At 34.9% G+C, this 15,297-nt stretch overlaps 2 protein-coding genes across 3 annotated transcripts; both read left to right on the top strand.

Annotated features, from left to right (window-relative positions):
- Window positions 1-588: 588 nt before the first annotated feature.
- Window positions 589-2,220, top strand: LOC136677462 (P2Y purinoceptor 1-like). Its single transcript, XM_066655005.1, has one exon. The coding sequence runs from the start codon at window positions 597-599 to the stop codon at window positions 1,626-1,628; it is 1,032 nt and encodes a 343-aa protein (XP_066511102.1). The 5' UTR covers window positions 589-596; the 3' UTR covers window positions 1,629-2,220.
- Window positions 2,221-3,293: 1,073 nt separating this feature from the next.
- On the top strand, window positions 3,294-14,828 carry LOC136676993 (arrestin domain-containing protein 1-like). Of its 2 annotated transcripts, none has more exons than XM_066654326.1 (8): window positions 3,294-3,327; window positions 7,959-8,069; window positions 9,953-10,003; window positions 10,430-10,584; window positions 10,881-11,063; window positions 11,551-11,727; window positions 12,871-13,423; window positions 14,002-14,828. In XM_066654326.1, the coding sequence occupies exons 2-8, from the start codon at window positions 8,003-8,005 to the stop codon at window positions 14,040-14,042; spliced, it is 1,227 nt and encodes a 408-aa protein (XP_066510423.1). In that variant the 5' UTR covers window positions 3,294-3,327; window positions 7,959-8,002; the 3' UTR covers window positions 14,043-14,828. The 2 variants fall into 2 exon arrangements, with proteins under 2 accessions (XP_066510423.1, XP_066510422.1); XM_066654325.1 differs by lacking the exon at window positions 3,294-3,327 and adding an exon at window positions 3,336-3,532.
- Window positions 14,829-15,297: the final 469 nt, after the last annotated feature.

The following is a 15,297-nucleotide window of genomic DNA, read 5'->3' as shown; positions in this document are numbered from 1 at the left end:
TGTAAGTTGGTAAATTTGTAAAAGCTTCTTTTTTGAATGTCATGCTGTGCTCGTGAGAACACACGCATGTTGCAAAGGAAGTGCTAGTGACGTTATCTTCACTGAGTCATAGTGTGCACAGTCAAAGCAATAATATAAATGCTAGTGTTTCTTCAGTTCTTCATGTTTAGGTAAGTGACATATGACATGTTTGAGGCAATGTTTTTGATGGAAATATTTGTACATTAACTGTTGTTTAATATTTTAAATTATTTCCAGACATTTTCAAATAAAATACCCGTACTGTATACTCTGATAGATCCTTTGTGATAATCTATGGAACAATTCCCAAATTTTTTTTTTCATGCAATATTTTATGTTGGTGACCTTTTGTGGGCATTTTAATTGTGGTGACTGTCACTGAAGATTCACCAGCCGGGAATTTCTGTTTTCAGTTTCTGATCTATTCTTGTAATCCAAAGAAGAATAAAGAACTGCCCTGTTGTGGATCATCAACTTCTTCTTCCTCATTTCTGTTGACTATGCTCCACTGGTGATTGATGTTAAATACATCCACTTTCGCAGTCTACATTCAAAATTGGTTTCTCAGTTACTCCATGGCCAACCTCCTGGAGGACAGCAGCAACAGCTCGCATACTCAGTGTACACCAGATGAGCAGCATGTGTCACTTGTCGTGCTCCTGTGCCTGGTCTATCTGACTGGACTCCTCCTCAATGGCTTCAGTCTGTGGGTCTTCACTTGCAAGATGTCCAAGTGGAGAACTGGCACAGTCCTGCAGTTCAATCTAGCAGTTAGTGATGCCATCGCCAGCCCAGCCACACCACTGATGGCTGTTTATCTTGCCAACGGGAGCAAATGGGAATTTGGATCTTTTGTGTGCCAGTTGAAGATTGCCCTGCTCAGTGCTCACTTTTATGGAAGCATAATATTCCTCACCCTCATCAGCATTCATCGCTACGTGATGGTGGTCCACATCAAACAAGCCTCACCAATGAAAAGGAAAACATTTGTGAAGAAGCTTTGTCTTGGAGTGTGGTGTTTTTTAGTTATCAAAGCCATTGTCTATGGGGTTCTTCTGCCTGTTACCACAGATAAAGGCCACCAGCAATGCCTCTCCATACACCAGGAAAATCTGACACATGCATATTTTGTCATCAACTTTCTACTTTTCATTTTTGGCTTCATCATACCTTTCATTATATCTGTGGTCTGCTACAGTCGTCTCGCCAGCTCACTGTCCCGCATCAATGAGGACTCTCCTCGTGGCCAGACAATTAAAACGAAGTCCTTGAGGATGATAGGAATATGCCTGGTCATATTTGGACTGTGTTTCCTGCCTCTTAATATTGTGCGCACTGTTGCTGTTGTGGTAAAGAAGTACTACCCCAAGCACTGTTATCTTCTTCTGCAACTGGAAACAGCGTATTATGCATCCTTGGTTCTGGGAGGAATAAACTGTTGCCTAGACCCCCTCATCTACTTCTTTGGCTCACAAAACTTCAGCAAAGCACTGAGAAAATCTCTGAAAATAATAAGGGTGCAGGAACAGAACACAGAAAACAGAAGTGAATCAGAAACAGTAAGCTACTCTGCAAAAAGAAGTGCTGTTTATATCATATCTACTTGAACTGAAATCTACTATTCTTACATTTATTGGGACATTGATATTTTGAAGATTTTATTTAATCAGCATATGGTTATTTGGTATGTAGTTTAGGCAAAGAATTTATACTTGTCAATTTTCCACAGACAGTTATGTTTTTATTGCTATTCAGGTATCTTGATGATTTAATGTTTCAGCTTCTTTAAAATGTATGTTGTTGAAATGAAATGTATTAAAATGCTGCTCACAATATTGTTTACTGCTTTATTGTGGTTAGTTTCATATTTAACTCATTTCCCACAGGTTCTCAGTGGGGTTAACAGGTTTGATCGGTTAATAAGATATATAAACTATGACATTGTATTCTTATTTCACATATACTGTATAGACATGTTTGTGGTTTTCATTAATAAAGTGAAATGACAGAAAAATCCCTCTAAAACAGTTGCTAGACATTGCAGTGTATAGTATATGCACATATCTGAGCAATTCTTCATGATCATCTTGAACATATTTCCTGTAGAATATCAGCTTACAAGATATGCTCATGTGTTTACATTAACTAGGAATGAGAATAGGGCAGTTATGCAGTGTGCTACAAAAAACCTGCAATATAAAGCTCAGTTTGTGATCTTAAATTAAAGAAGTTCACCATTCCATTCAGTGTTTTTGTTTTTCTTTTTAGTTCCATGTTGCAGCACACTTTTAATAATAATGGTCCCTAAAATGTTTACATATCATTTAGGTCCTTTACAGTTTTTTCAAACATTTCAATGTTTGTACAGCAAATAAAATAAATACAAATTAAAAAATATTGGATCCATATTACCAATATATATCATATGCCCATGCAAGTGTTTTTCATACAGCAAGACTCCTACAATGAAATGAAAATATACATGTCAAAGTATTTAATGTTTAGACAGCAATTAGAAGTAAATACTGGATGGAGAGAAAATTCAGACTGTTTCCAAAAAACGTTTTTCTTTATAGTAAAAAAGTAATATCTGTTAATGTTAGTAATTCATTCCAAATGTATGTAGATGGGGTGCAATTTTAACATCTAAAGGGTGGCCTTTGTGTTTTCAAGATGTCCAAAGCTTTTAATGACTGTAATCTGGAAAAACAATTCCACCAGGAATCACCATCACCATCTGAGGTCAGAAGCAAGTTGGTTGAAAGTCTTGATGCCACATGAATTAGCTGAGTTTTGACATCAAGGTAATTTCTATCATGACTGGAAAAGTTAATTATCTGTAAGAAATCACATTATACATTACAAATTCTACATTAAATGAATTGGTAAAGCTGTTTAATATATAAACAGTGAAACGATTAAACGTTTTATTTTTATATACATTTGTGTTGAAGCACATAGAAAAAACTAACATTGACACATGCTAGCATCTTATAAATTAGCTTAACATAACTTTTTGGACATAGCAATGATATTGCCTGTAAACGGCACGAAAAAAAAATAGCTGTGAGCTAGAGTTAAATCTCTAATCACAGCCTCCATATTGCTGTTTTATAAATTATAAGCCACCTAGATAACTACCCCCAGAAGTGCACTTGACTCCACTGTTGTACAACGTCCAATGACGTTAATATAGTGTGCACTCTAAAGAGAGCTAATTGGGACAGGGCCAGACAAATTTGTGTACAGCTCCACCTGCCGAGCCAGGTGAGCATCGTGACCTCATGATGACGTAGAGAAAGTCAGGTGAGAAAGTTTCCTCCTTGTTTAGTGCTGTTCAGATTAGCCGCCTCTCCGCGGTGGCTAGAAACACAGAAACAAAAACACTGAATAATGGGGAAACTTCAGACGTTTGAGATTATTCTGAAAGACAATAAAGTGGTTTATAGTCCCGGAGAGTCCGTCTCTGGCACTCTGAAAATCACCACTGCTCAAGCGATACAATGCAAAGGTAAGAGAAAGCTGTGTACACCCGGTGAAACGCCACACGTCTGAGGTAAACATCTCGCTTCGCCACTTTGTTTCTTCTCTGATTAACACCTTTTCTTGATGTTAACTCGAGGAAAAAAACTCAACAGCGACGTATTTACCACAAACGCTATCCTAGCAAAGTATTTTAAAATTATATGTATGACATTTTTAAATCTTAGGTTTAACTTCTAAAACCGTCAGAAACTGGGTATTTTTTCACAGATGTATAGTTACATTTTGTTTTCAGATTAGCTGTAATATTATACGTGACTACTGCGAATACTGGAGAGTTAATTTGGGGCCATGAATCAGACTGTGGTTTACATTTATATACCGAAGGAACCGAAAATGTAGCATTTAGGCCTCTCTCAAATGGTTCACAGCACTGTTTGTTCAGATATCACGCAGTCAAAACTCATTAAAGTAGAGTAAAGATTGGGTTTTTAACATTTTAACTTATCCTGTGGCCTTCTTTATACATTAAAAAGGCATATCATAAATAGTGTTTTCAATTACTCTAAACACTGTCTCAAACAGGCAGGTTCAGGCAGCCAGGGTTTCTGATGTCATTACCCTTAGACACCAGTATCATGAGCTTGCGGTGTGGAACTTTTTCAGTGTCTGGTGAAGACACGCAGGTACAAATTGCATATTGATATAGCTATGCATACTGAATAAGGATGGAATTGTAGTTCTCTGTAACCTATTTTTAAGGCAATTTTTTTTCTCATGTGACTTTGAAGTTTGTTAACAAAGATGACTTTGTATGGATTTTTATTCAGTGACTTGAATGGGACTTTAAAATCTAGTCTAATCCAGTCAAAACCAAAGTTATGTAAATGTTAGGGTTGTCAGACCTGAAGATATGTGAGGCTGCAGTTGGCTCATTAAACCACAGAAGAAGAAGTGTTATTGTCATCTTACAGTTTTCTTGTATTTTATTCTGTCTGGTCTGTTGTGATGTTTGAAATGTGTTGTAGGCCAAAATGTATATTTACATGACAGTTACCTACCTGTGCTGCTTAATTATTTTATACAACATATAGATTCCAAAAAATCTGATCATGTAAAATTAATATAAATGGGATATGATTAACCGCAACGACTGAAATAGTTGCACGCGTATGCATTTTTTTTGGTTTCTCGTTACATTTCAAAAGTAGAGAATGCAGAACATGCTATTTTCCTTTCCTTTAAATATGGACTGGAGATTAAACAGTGTATTTAGAACTTTTCAATTTTAACATTATGTAAATATTTTCAAAAAAGCGGAAGAAAATTGTGATATAAGCCCTTATATTAAACAATATTCTTTTTTTATTGTAGTGTTAAACCCTTAATATGATCAATTAATATTTGATCATTTTAAAGTAGATATCTGTAGATAGCTCTTACAGATGGCCCTTTTATGAGGAAATATTTTGCCAGCATTGAAAAGAGTAGAAAGAATCTTGTTGCACATGTTGTAGAAGTGCTGGTCAGCAGTTGTGGTGTGTTTATTGTTTTTCCAGAAACCAGTCTGGATCGTTAATGATTCACACTGTACCTTAAATTATATGCTAATCAGTCCTGATCGCCTACTGTTAACTTTAATTGTTTAAATGAAACTTTAATGGTTTGAAAATGTATAATTAATTCTCATAATTGAATACACTAGAAAGCAGCAAAACAGCCCATTTGGAATTCACTGCTTTTACAATGGCACAAATGTGAATGTTATTATTTAGCTGATGAAGTTTGAAGTTGTAATATACATGTACATGACTTTTGGTAGCAAATAAATCCAAAATAACTTCCGTAGGCAGACCTTAAATAACAAAGAAAATACATTAAACGGGCATCTCAGTATATCCTATGTTATCATTAGCGCCCACAATCTGTTTTAACGGCAGACATTTCTTTGTCAGTCCCGAGGGACTATTCACATTATTGTTGTTTCTAGCCTTATTGTTAATGTTGAGTGCCATTCAATCCAGGTCAGTTTTGCTTCAGATATGGGCCCTTGCAGAGGCAGGTGGAGAGAGAGAGATGTTATTGTGTTTTCAACTAGCAAAGCTTTCAAAAATCATATATACAATCATGTATAGCACTTGTGTACCTTGCCATTTGTGTACACTACAGTACGCTTCACAGCCCCTGTAAGGTTGTCATTATTTGTGTTGGTACATTTTTATGGTGGCTGTGATCTACTGTATAACAAAATAAATGAATATGATTTTGTTTACTGAAAAGAGTTGGCCATATTCAGTGATAGTTCCATACCTTACAATTGCTGTAGTTAGTAAAAAAAAATAAGTAATAATTTAACAGTAAATAGTGTAATATAGCATGATTTAATTTCTACTAATTTCAGTAATAAAGTTTCAGTGTGTTCGGTTGTCTTAAAATGATTACATACATAATGTAAAAGCAGACCGTTTTTCAAATGCAAAATAAATGATTAATTTATTATTCAGAAATGTACATGAACTATATAGAGACATATCTTTTTAGCACTTGCTTTCTCTATATTTTAATACAGTGTTGTTTGAAATGACATAGCACTTGAAATGGTGTAGACTTGTAACAAAGACACAGCTGTAGGGCCATCTCAGCAGTCAAACCAAACAAGACACAAAAAAAACCCCAGCTGGCCGCCTTTGGTCCCAAGGCTGACAATATTGCCATTGTTGCACCTGTTATTTGACCCTCATTTGGCTTATGCACTCTGCGATAAACTGCTTCTTTTTATTTTTAAGATGGGTATCCCAAACATGCCTAAACTAATCCACTGCATTCAGATGAAAGGTGAAATTGTGTAAATTTTATATTTTATATATACTTTTACAGTATGCTCGTGAAATGCTTTTTGGCCCACGGTTGAGGTCTAACTGGTTTGTGTGCAAATTTAGGTGTGACAAGCTCATTGAAACTGTAGATTTAATATAAAGTGGGAATATTTGAACCCTGACTGTGTATGTAAGCTCTTTTACTTCTGTGTTCTTGTGAGACTAGGATAAGACATGAATTACAAGTGAAAGACTGCTCTCACCCTGCTTGGTTGTTACAAAGTGTTGAGGCTATGAAGAACTGGTTTGTTGACATTCCTGGTACGGCAAAATAGACAGGAATGAAAAGGAGTAGTTCAGAACAGGAAATGAACAAGGACATTGTTCACAGGCAGTACAATACTGATACTCATGCTCTGGATATTTTTCCAGATTGTGGAGCTAGTTTTTAGATACGTTTAATGTATGGTGCATGTTTTCTTGGTTTTGAAGGTCATTTTGAAATATGTCTTGTTGCTTGGATTTGCAGAGAGAGTGCTTTAAAAAACTGCAGAACAAAAGTATTCCTTATTGCTTCATGATTTTTTTTTTAATTCCTTTATTTATTTTATTGTTTTCATGTTTTTGTTTATCTACATTTCATTTTATTGGAAATCTGTTGTTAACCAATTCTGACTACTAGCCTTGCCACTGATCTGTAGAACGATAAATACAGCCGGACTGTATTCCTCAATCGTCAAATGACAATTAATTTATATATAAATTAAAGAAAGCTCAAGGAGTGTGTGATGTTCATAGACCTGAAACTTATGATGAAGCAAATACTAAAGGATCATACAGTTTTTAGATAATCTGACTTTATTATCATTTTATTTTTATATTATAAATAATAATACTGTAAAATGAACATGTTTTGTTTTTGACCATATGTCTTTTATAGTTTATTAATTTGTAATAATAAGTTTCATCATATCAATTACTGTTCACACACCTAGAACATCAGGGTTAAATAAACACAGTCACATGACAGTCACTCAATGTTTATTTGGGTTAGCTTCCATCCATTCCTTCTCTAGTTATGTGATCATCCCCATGTTTCCATGATGATATATTCTAGTTAATCTAAACCACCCGTCAATGGTCTGTGGTACAGAGTTCTTCCTAAGTTAATGAATCAGAAGAGAATATGTGGTTGTTTGAAACACTGAGAATTTAACTCATCACTTCAGATGTTAATTCACTAAAATGAAATTTACACATCAAAACAAAAAAATGTAATTACTTCTAAGTAGTTTGGCACAAAGAAAGCAGATGGTTATTTTTTCCTTTGGTGTGCTTGTATAGGTTTACACATTTTGCAGCTTTACCAGTGAACTGATTTTCTTTCCCTGTAAACATATGCATATGCTGAACAAAATTGTTCCATTGTTATTATTGTGTGTCTGCATGTGATGCTTGGTGGAATAAGCCGTTATAAATATTTCTTTTATTTGTTTCTTTATGAATGTTTCTGTTACTGTCAGTTTTTCTTAAATGTTTATTCTGGTTTTGTTTTTTCACCAAAGTATCATTCTCTCTGGTGTCTGCACTTGTTTGGAATCTGCCATCTGTTTAACATTTGCTATTTTTGACTTTCAGAGATCAAGGTGAACTGCCAGGGTTACTGTGGCGTAACCAACAAAATGAACGACACAGCCTGGGTAGAGGAGGAGCAGTACTTCAGCAGTTCTCTGTCAGTGGCAGATAAAGGTACACCTAAAACATCTAATATCCACAGTCTGCTTCGTGTTATTGTCCACACCATGTAAAAAGACTAATGAATAATGCAGGATATGCTGTAGTAACTAGATATTACCTGCATCTCGTGTGGTACTGGAGACACAAGCTAGATTTTAAAATATTACTTTTGAATACATTACAAAATATAACAATGTAATAGAATTTATGTTAACCTCAAATTTTTAGGATGATTTTAGGTGTACTCTATTAATTTAAAAACATTTACTGTTTTATATTTATCTTTGTTAAGTAAACAAATTGTACTGTTTAAAAGTGTAGAAGAGTAAATTAAAGTAAAATTTAGCCTAAAATAAGACCATCAGGTTTTTCTTCGGTACTGTATTGTATTTCTATTTGAAATAATGTCAGGGAGTGTCATGGTTAAAATTGGGGTAGAAGAAGAAACACATTTATTGATCCCTTTAGGAAAATTACTTCTGCATTTTACCAATCCGTGGTAGTGAACGCACAAACACAATACTGATTCATTTTACTGATAGATATCAATTTCTCCAATAGTTTATGCACTAGTTTAAGTCAAACTACACTCCCTGGAAGTCCTTTTTTTTTTTTTTTTAAATGTAACTGAAGACAAAAAGATAAGAACTGTTTGTTTTGATCGATATCTTACTTACCTCCTACAACAGAAACATGTGCTTCCCTGGTTCTTCCTCTTTTCCGGGGAAATAAGGCAAAGTCTTGCCTGAATTTTTGCTTCTTTTTTCTTACCTAGAAATTTGCATGCATTTCACAAAAGATAAAAAAAAAATTAAAAATATTAGAGCAAATACAAATAACTAGGCCTTGACTGAATGTTTGAAAGTATAAAATTTATGGGAAATAAGCATTTTGACATAAATAAAAAAAAATTAGAAAATACATTTTTTTTATCAGTTAATCAGTTATGTGCTATAGGCTTTAGGTGAAAACCACTTGTATCAGGAGGCAAAGGAGTCGTGGCGCTGTGTTAAACAGTGTTTCAGGACTCTAATGATGTGAAAAACAACCATTTTGTTTTCTTTCAGCTGAATGTTTTCTTCTATTTAGACTTCATGTATAAATTATCACTCTGTTTTTGTCTATTTTTGACTTTGGATTTAGTACTTTTGGGTTCCAGAGTACTTCTCAGACATGGTCTCGGCTTGTTTTTCTCATTCAAACTGCTCACATCTGTCTCTAGCCTTTGCCTACTTCCAGTGAGCAACTGACACTGGACTTTCTTGACACTGATTTTTCAATTAATTAAGGGAACGCCATCCCCTCTGTTACCTTACATACGTAATGTATTATGGTGTATGCGTAGCACATAGGGGCATAATTGTGAAAACTGTGAAACACTATGCAGTTTACACCTGAAAACTTTAGATATTCATTTGTGGTAAATTTATTTATACATTTTTTTTGGTGTACCACCTCTTGATGCTTCGTGTACCACAGTTTGAGGACCACTGGTACAGAGTGTTAAATTTAGACTTTGGATATTGTATTGTTCCTCAACACAAATACAGAAAAAAATAATGTCACAAAATCTGTTTCACATCTGCAGTGAGTAAAACATCAGAAACATGATCAGCTGCCTTCTGCATGATTCTGCCTTTCATTTTATTGTCCCAGATGATGTATTCAAAGTTCTTTGAGAATTACTGTTCTATGCTTTCTAGATTTCTTATGCAGCATAATAATTAAATAAGAAACTACATTTCTCAAGCATAGAGCTTAATAGACAGTTTTGTATTTTGATTATTGTGTAATAATCTAATGTTTTTAATGTCAAATGTTGTATCTGATATTATATTATTTTTGTTTCCTCCTTAATCACTGGTGTCTGTTTCTTTTTTTTTTTTTTTTTTAAGGCACTTTGAAACAAGGTGAACACAGTTTCCCCTTCAAATTTCTCCTGCCAGGTGAGATTGCAATGTGATGACATGATGTCACTTCCTACATTTTTTTTGTACTTACACACCCTTACTTTGTTTATTCTGGAAAAATTAAGGGCTTTAACTCTGTATTGCTGTGGTTCCTTTTTCTGTGAGATTTGTTAAATAATCTGATCTAACTTTTGGCTAAGGTAAAGTTGTTCAGTCCTCAGTAATAAAGAAGAAAGAAGTGTAAATGTAAGGCTTTTACTGCAAACTTAGTAAAGTTATTCCCTGAAATGTTTACTTCTTTTTATTATTATTTTAAAGCCTATTCATCCATTCAAGAATTAGTATTTTCAGAAAAAAAAAGGTTTCACCAAAAAAGTTTCACAAAAAAGTTTGCAGTCTTTTTGCAGAGTGAATGTTTGAATCAGTAGTTAGTTAGTTTTTTTTTTGTTGTTTCCCCCCCAGCCACTGCACCAACATCTTATGAAGGGCCATACGGAAGGATTATGTATAGAGTTAGAGCGTTTATCGACACTCCTCGGTTCACAAAAGACTACCGGACAGAGAAGTCCTTTTACATGTTGAACAACGTAAATCTCAATGAGGTCCCGGATATACATGTAAGTCAAAATCAGTCCTGTCAGTAATACATGACTACTCATGCAAAAAGATCTTACTGCGTATTCACATATTAGTAACTGTAATAAAAAAATATATATATTTTTTTGACGAATGAGTAATTGGATGACAAATATATAGATGCAAATAGATTTAACTGTAACAAATTCGGCATTGCATTTCAGAGATATGGAAAAATAGATTATTTTAATATTTGTGACAACCCTTTTATTGTAATATGGGTGAGCATATCTATACTTACATGGACAAATCAGTTTTTTTGCATTGTGTTTCAAAGGAGCCAAGCTCATCATCTGTAACTAAGAATTTTTCATACAATCTGGTGAAGAACGGGACAATTGTGCTGTCAGCTAACAGTGACCTGCGGGGTTACACTCCAGGTCAGATCATCAAAGTGTCTGCTGAGATCGACAACCAATCAGGGAAGTCCACTGGCCATGTGGTGGCAAGTTTAATGCAGGTAATGGTAAACGTATTTCACCTTTAGAACTGACAGGTTTACTTTATTTTACTATTTTTTTGGAGATATAGTACGAAAATATATCATCACACTTTTACTTATTATACATACGAATAGATAAATATGCACAGATAAAATTAACCAATATTCACAATCATCCATCCATCCATTATCTGTAAGCACTTATCCAATTCAGGGTCACGGTGGGTCCAGAGCCTACCTGGAATCATTGGGCGCAAGGCGGGAATACACCCTGGAGGGGGCTATTCACAATCATTTCACATCATTTTTGTCCATTGTTCCAGTTAAACAGGACTATTACATTCTAAGTGTAAAGCTTAGTTTGGTGTTTTTAAAATATTGGTTATATACAGAGTTTACTTATAAAGGCCTGCTGTGATGTAATTTATCACAGTAACAAAGAAATGCTATCATGTAGCCCAAGCAAAGTAGTAAAACAGTTCTCTTGTGTCTTTTGTTCTGTCAGAAAGTTTCTTATAATACAAAAAGGCCAACGCATGACTCGCGGGCAATAGCAGAAGTGGAAGGAGCTGGAGTGAAGGGAGGAAAGCAGGCTGTGTGGAAAGAACAGATCATTGTGCCTCCTTTGCCCCAAACCTCTTTGGGTGGCTGTGATCTTATTAAAATCAGCTACTTCATTCAGGTGAGTCTTAAGTCATTACTGGGTGGAATGTTCATTCATGGACTCCTTTAAATACATACCTTCACTGTAATGTACTTGTCTGTGTTCTTTCTATATATCTGTTAGTTATTACAGTTTAACCCTTAGACGTTAGTTGTTAGTAATAGACATTAATATTAACTACTGTTCTGCTATATTTTTGATCCTGTTTAAATATACTTTCAATCAAACAGTCATACAAATAATTTTGCAGAGTTATGTACCAAATTATGCCTATAATGTCCCTGTTTGACTGGAAATCAATTAAAGGAACATGGCAATGCATATTACATGCGTGCGAATGTTTTGAGATTCAAGTGATATCAAATTATCTTTTACTATCTTTTCTAAAAAAAATATATATATATATATATATATATGTCTGTGTAACAATAAATCATTACACTATTTCTAAGGGTTAAATATCATCCATGTTTGCAAAACCACAAACTACATATGAAAATATAGTTCAGTCTACTCCAAACTGCAGCATGCAGAGCAATGACCCACCAGGACCAGGACTGAGAACCACCACTGTAGCAAAAGCTCAAGCAAATTAGATGTGGCATTTCCTGATTCCTGTCAGCTAATCCTGCCTTTTCCTGTTCCAATCAATGAGGACAAGATTGCAAACAACATTATAGCAAAAGCAGTTTCTAGTTCATTACTTTACAGAACTTACAGTGCAGTCTGTTTGGAATTCTTTTCCAGACTTTCTCTACACAAGTTATCACAAATGGTTAAATGGTCAGAATCCAAATAATTTTTGGGGTAGCTGCATATCACATATAGAAAAATTCTGAAAATTCTGATATTATTATGTAGCTTTTCCATGAGAAATCAATGAATCTGTCTGGAACAAACTTAAAAATGTCATTTTCTGCTTATTCTAATTGTTGTTTTCACTTATTGGATGGAATAAAAGCCTTATTTTCCACAGGCCTATTTTCTTTCCCTCCCAAATGTGCTACATTTGTCATATAAATAGTAATATTGTATAAAAATGTGCAGGACCATGTAATCTGTTGAGAACATGTATTTATCCTAACTTCTAATCAACAAAACATGGTTTATGACATGTGCACAAACCTGCAAATGACTGTGAATAACTGTCTGGTTTGACAGATCTCTCTGAAGTACCCAGACATCTCACTGACGCTGCCCATCTACATTGGAAACATAGCTGTTGATCCTAGTCTCCGCACTCCGGCCAGGACGGTTCCTCCTGTAGCTACACCTCGTGCAACTCTTACAGATGGCTCTTCCAACAGAGGTACATCCCGCTCTGCTTCCATGAGCACGTCTCCTCAACTGGCCCCCAAACCGGCACCACGTCCACGGCCCCGCAGTACCTGCGTTACCCCCAGCGCTCCTCCACCAGATCCTGACATGCTGGTCCCAGGCACTCGTCAGAGTGAGGATATTCCCACCAAGATCCACTCTCAGCAACAGGCCAGGGGCTCTGAGGCTGCCGTGTCCCCCAATGCCTTCAGCTATGCTCCAGGCCTCAATTTTTCTCAAAGGCAGCGCACCAACAACAGCAGTGCCTCAGCACCTCATTTTAGTGTATCCACAGGGGCCACTATTCCTTTCTTTACCGAAGGAAATGCCCCACCTGTCCCAACTAACTGCCCGCTCATCCTGCCTCCAGACTACAGGAGTCAATCTTACCCACATGGTAAGACCCAGTAACCTACTAGCTTTTGTGTATGCTGTATGCAGTTTCAGAGAAATCATGATCTGTTAAGAGTTTGGGGGTGGCAGGGTTGTGAATTGAAATTAAATTAAATGTGTATATCTTAGACCAAGTTTAGGTGTATTGTTGTACCTCATGACCTAATCTCTCTCTGCTGCATGTGTGGAATACAGTTTGATATAAAGGATAATAATTTGTCTCTGTACAAAAACCTTGAAAATCCCTAGAGAAATAAACCCCAAACATAGAGATAGCAATTTGGCAGCTGAAGCAAAGCACTAGTATACTTTGAAATGTATCCTTGGGTTGAGTAAATGCATACAACAAATACAGCATATAGGTCAGGCTGGGTTATTCTGGAGAACCCTTTTTTAAAAGCAGACCTCTCAGACTAGTGTAACAGACTAGTGGTATAACTGTTGATTACTTGAGGTTTTTATGGCTGGGTTTGCACACTCTCTGAAAAAAACCCTTTGCCTTCAACTGTGTAGTCTCTCTCTCTCTCTCTTTCTCTCTCTCTCTGTAAAGATAAATATGTGGTTGTTTTATTTTTATTTCAGAACCACCACCAGCTTACGAAGACAGCTGCACCAACACATAAAGGATTTATGCAGTGCTAAAAAAATACCTGAATGCAACACCTGATCTCTCATTCTTGAACTTGACGTAATCAAAACATTTGCTCTTTAGGGACAGAGGGACCATGTTCACATCGGAAATTATTAGAGCAAAAGTATTTCTTTCTGCAAGCAGAAACTCTGAAGCTGCTTCCATTAATATATGTGTGTTTGTTAGCCTTTTCATGGAGGTCATTATTCATTTAGTCATTAGTTTGTCTTCTTTGGATATTTGTCTTCTAACTGATTCATCCTCAAAAATAAAAGCTTTTTCCCCATGGCATATCAAATTATTAAAGAATATGTTGAGTTCCAGGGTCCAAAAAAATGTGATCTTTGAAACTCACCCCATGAGGAAAAAGAAATTATTTTTAATTGTGATAATTATAAATTATTAAAGATACTAACCAACAAAATATTTTATTGTATAATGTATTCCTAAAAACCAACAGGGCTCTATTTATACTATAAAGAAGCATTAATCAAGTAAGACTTTAAAACACAATTTTAACTGGTAATCAGTTTAGAGTCTGAGTAAAACACTACAATGTTGATAATACTACACAGCTGGGCAATAAAGGAAATATACATTTGTTTAATTTAATCATTTTTCTGTTTCTACCTGAAATATTTGTGATAAATGTTATGTTTTCATCTTTATGTTTCAAGACATTTGTCATTGCACAGGTGTTCCGTCTAAACCTAATTGTATTAAGCTGTACCTATTTTTGTTTTTTAATAATTTACGTTACATTTTAATAAACCTGGTTTTAAGCCAATGTTTTATTTTTTGCTTTTCTTGTGCACTGAACATAATTCATAAAACATTTGACATAATCTGACAAAGATCAGGATTTAGGGCAGAGGTAACATTTATTTATGAATGTTATTTATTTATTAATTAATTATGAATGTTAATATAATTTAAATTGTAATTTTTTTATGTTTATTATTATTATTTTAAATAACATCCTCCACATCTAAAAGGATGTTTAATACACTTACTGCAGATTGAGCATACAAATGCTAGGTACAAAACTTTTAACTTATTATTTTTTTTTTTTTTCAATTATTTCTCAGGTGAAAATCTTTTTAAATATTTATTTTTTTAAGCTATCAAAGATTTACGTTTTTAAAGTAAAAAAAAACAGAAAAATAATCAGTGCTCTAAGGTTTTTGAATGCCTGTATAGATGGAAAATACAGGCAGCCAGTTAAGTGAATGAGCTCCTGTGTACTT

Source organism: Hoplias malabaricus, chromosome X2 (genome assembly GCF_029633855.1).
Source record: "Hoplias malabaricus isolate fHopMal1 chromosome X2, fHopMal1.hap1, whole genome shotgun sequence".
In the NCBI taxonomy this organism is placed as follows: domain Eukaryota; kingdom Metazoa; phylum Chordata; class Actinopteri; order Characiformes; family Erythrinidae; genus Hoplias; species Hoplias malabaricus.
The sequence above is the reverse complement of the archived record's forward strand: the minus strand, read 5'-3'. Positions and strand labels throughout refer to the sequence as shown.

Bases quoted from the DNA above. Each gene is read 5' to 3' on its own strand.
- LOC136676993 (XM_066654325.1), top strand. From the start codon at position 3,415: ATGGGGAAACTTCAGACGTTTGAGATTATTCTGAAAGACAATAAAGTG. The intron at 11,728-12,870 runs GTGAGTCTTAAG...CTGGTTTGACAG, and splicing joins AAATCAGCTACTTCATTCAG to ATCTCTCTGAAGTACCCAGA. The intron at 13,424-14,001 runs GTAAGACCCAGT...TTTTTATTTCAG, and splicing joins GAGTCAATCTTACCCACATG to AACCACCACCAGCTTACGAA.
- LOC136677462 (XM_066655005.1), top strand. From the start codon at position 597: ATGGCCAACCTCCTGGAGGACAGCAGCAACAGCTCGCATACTCAGTGT.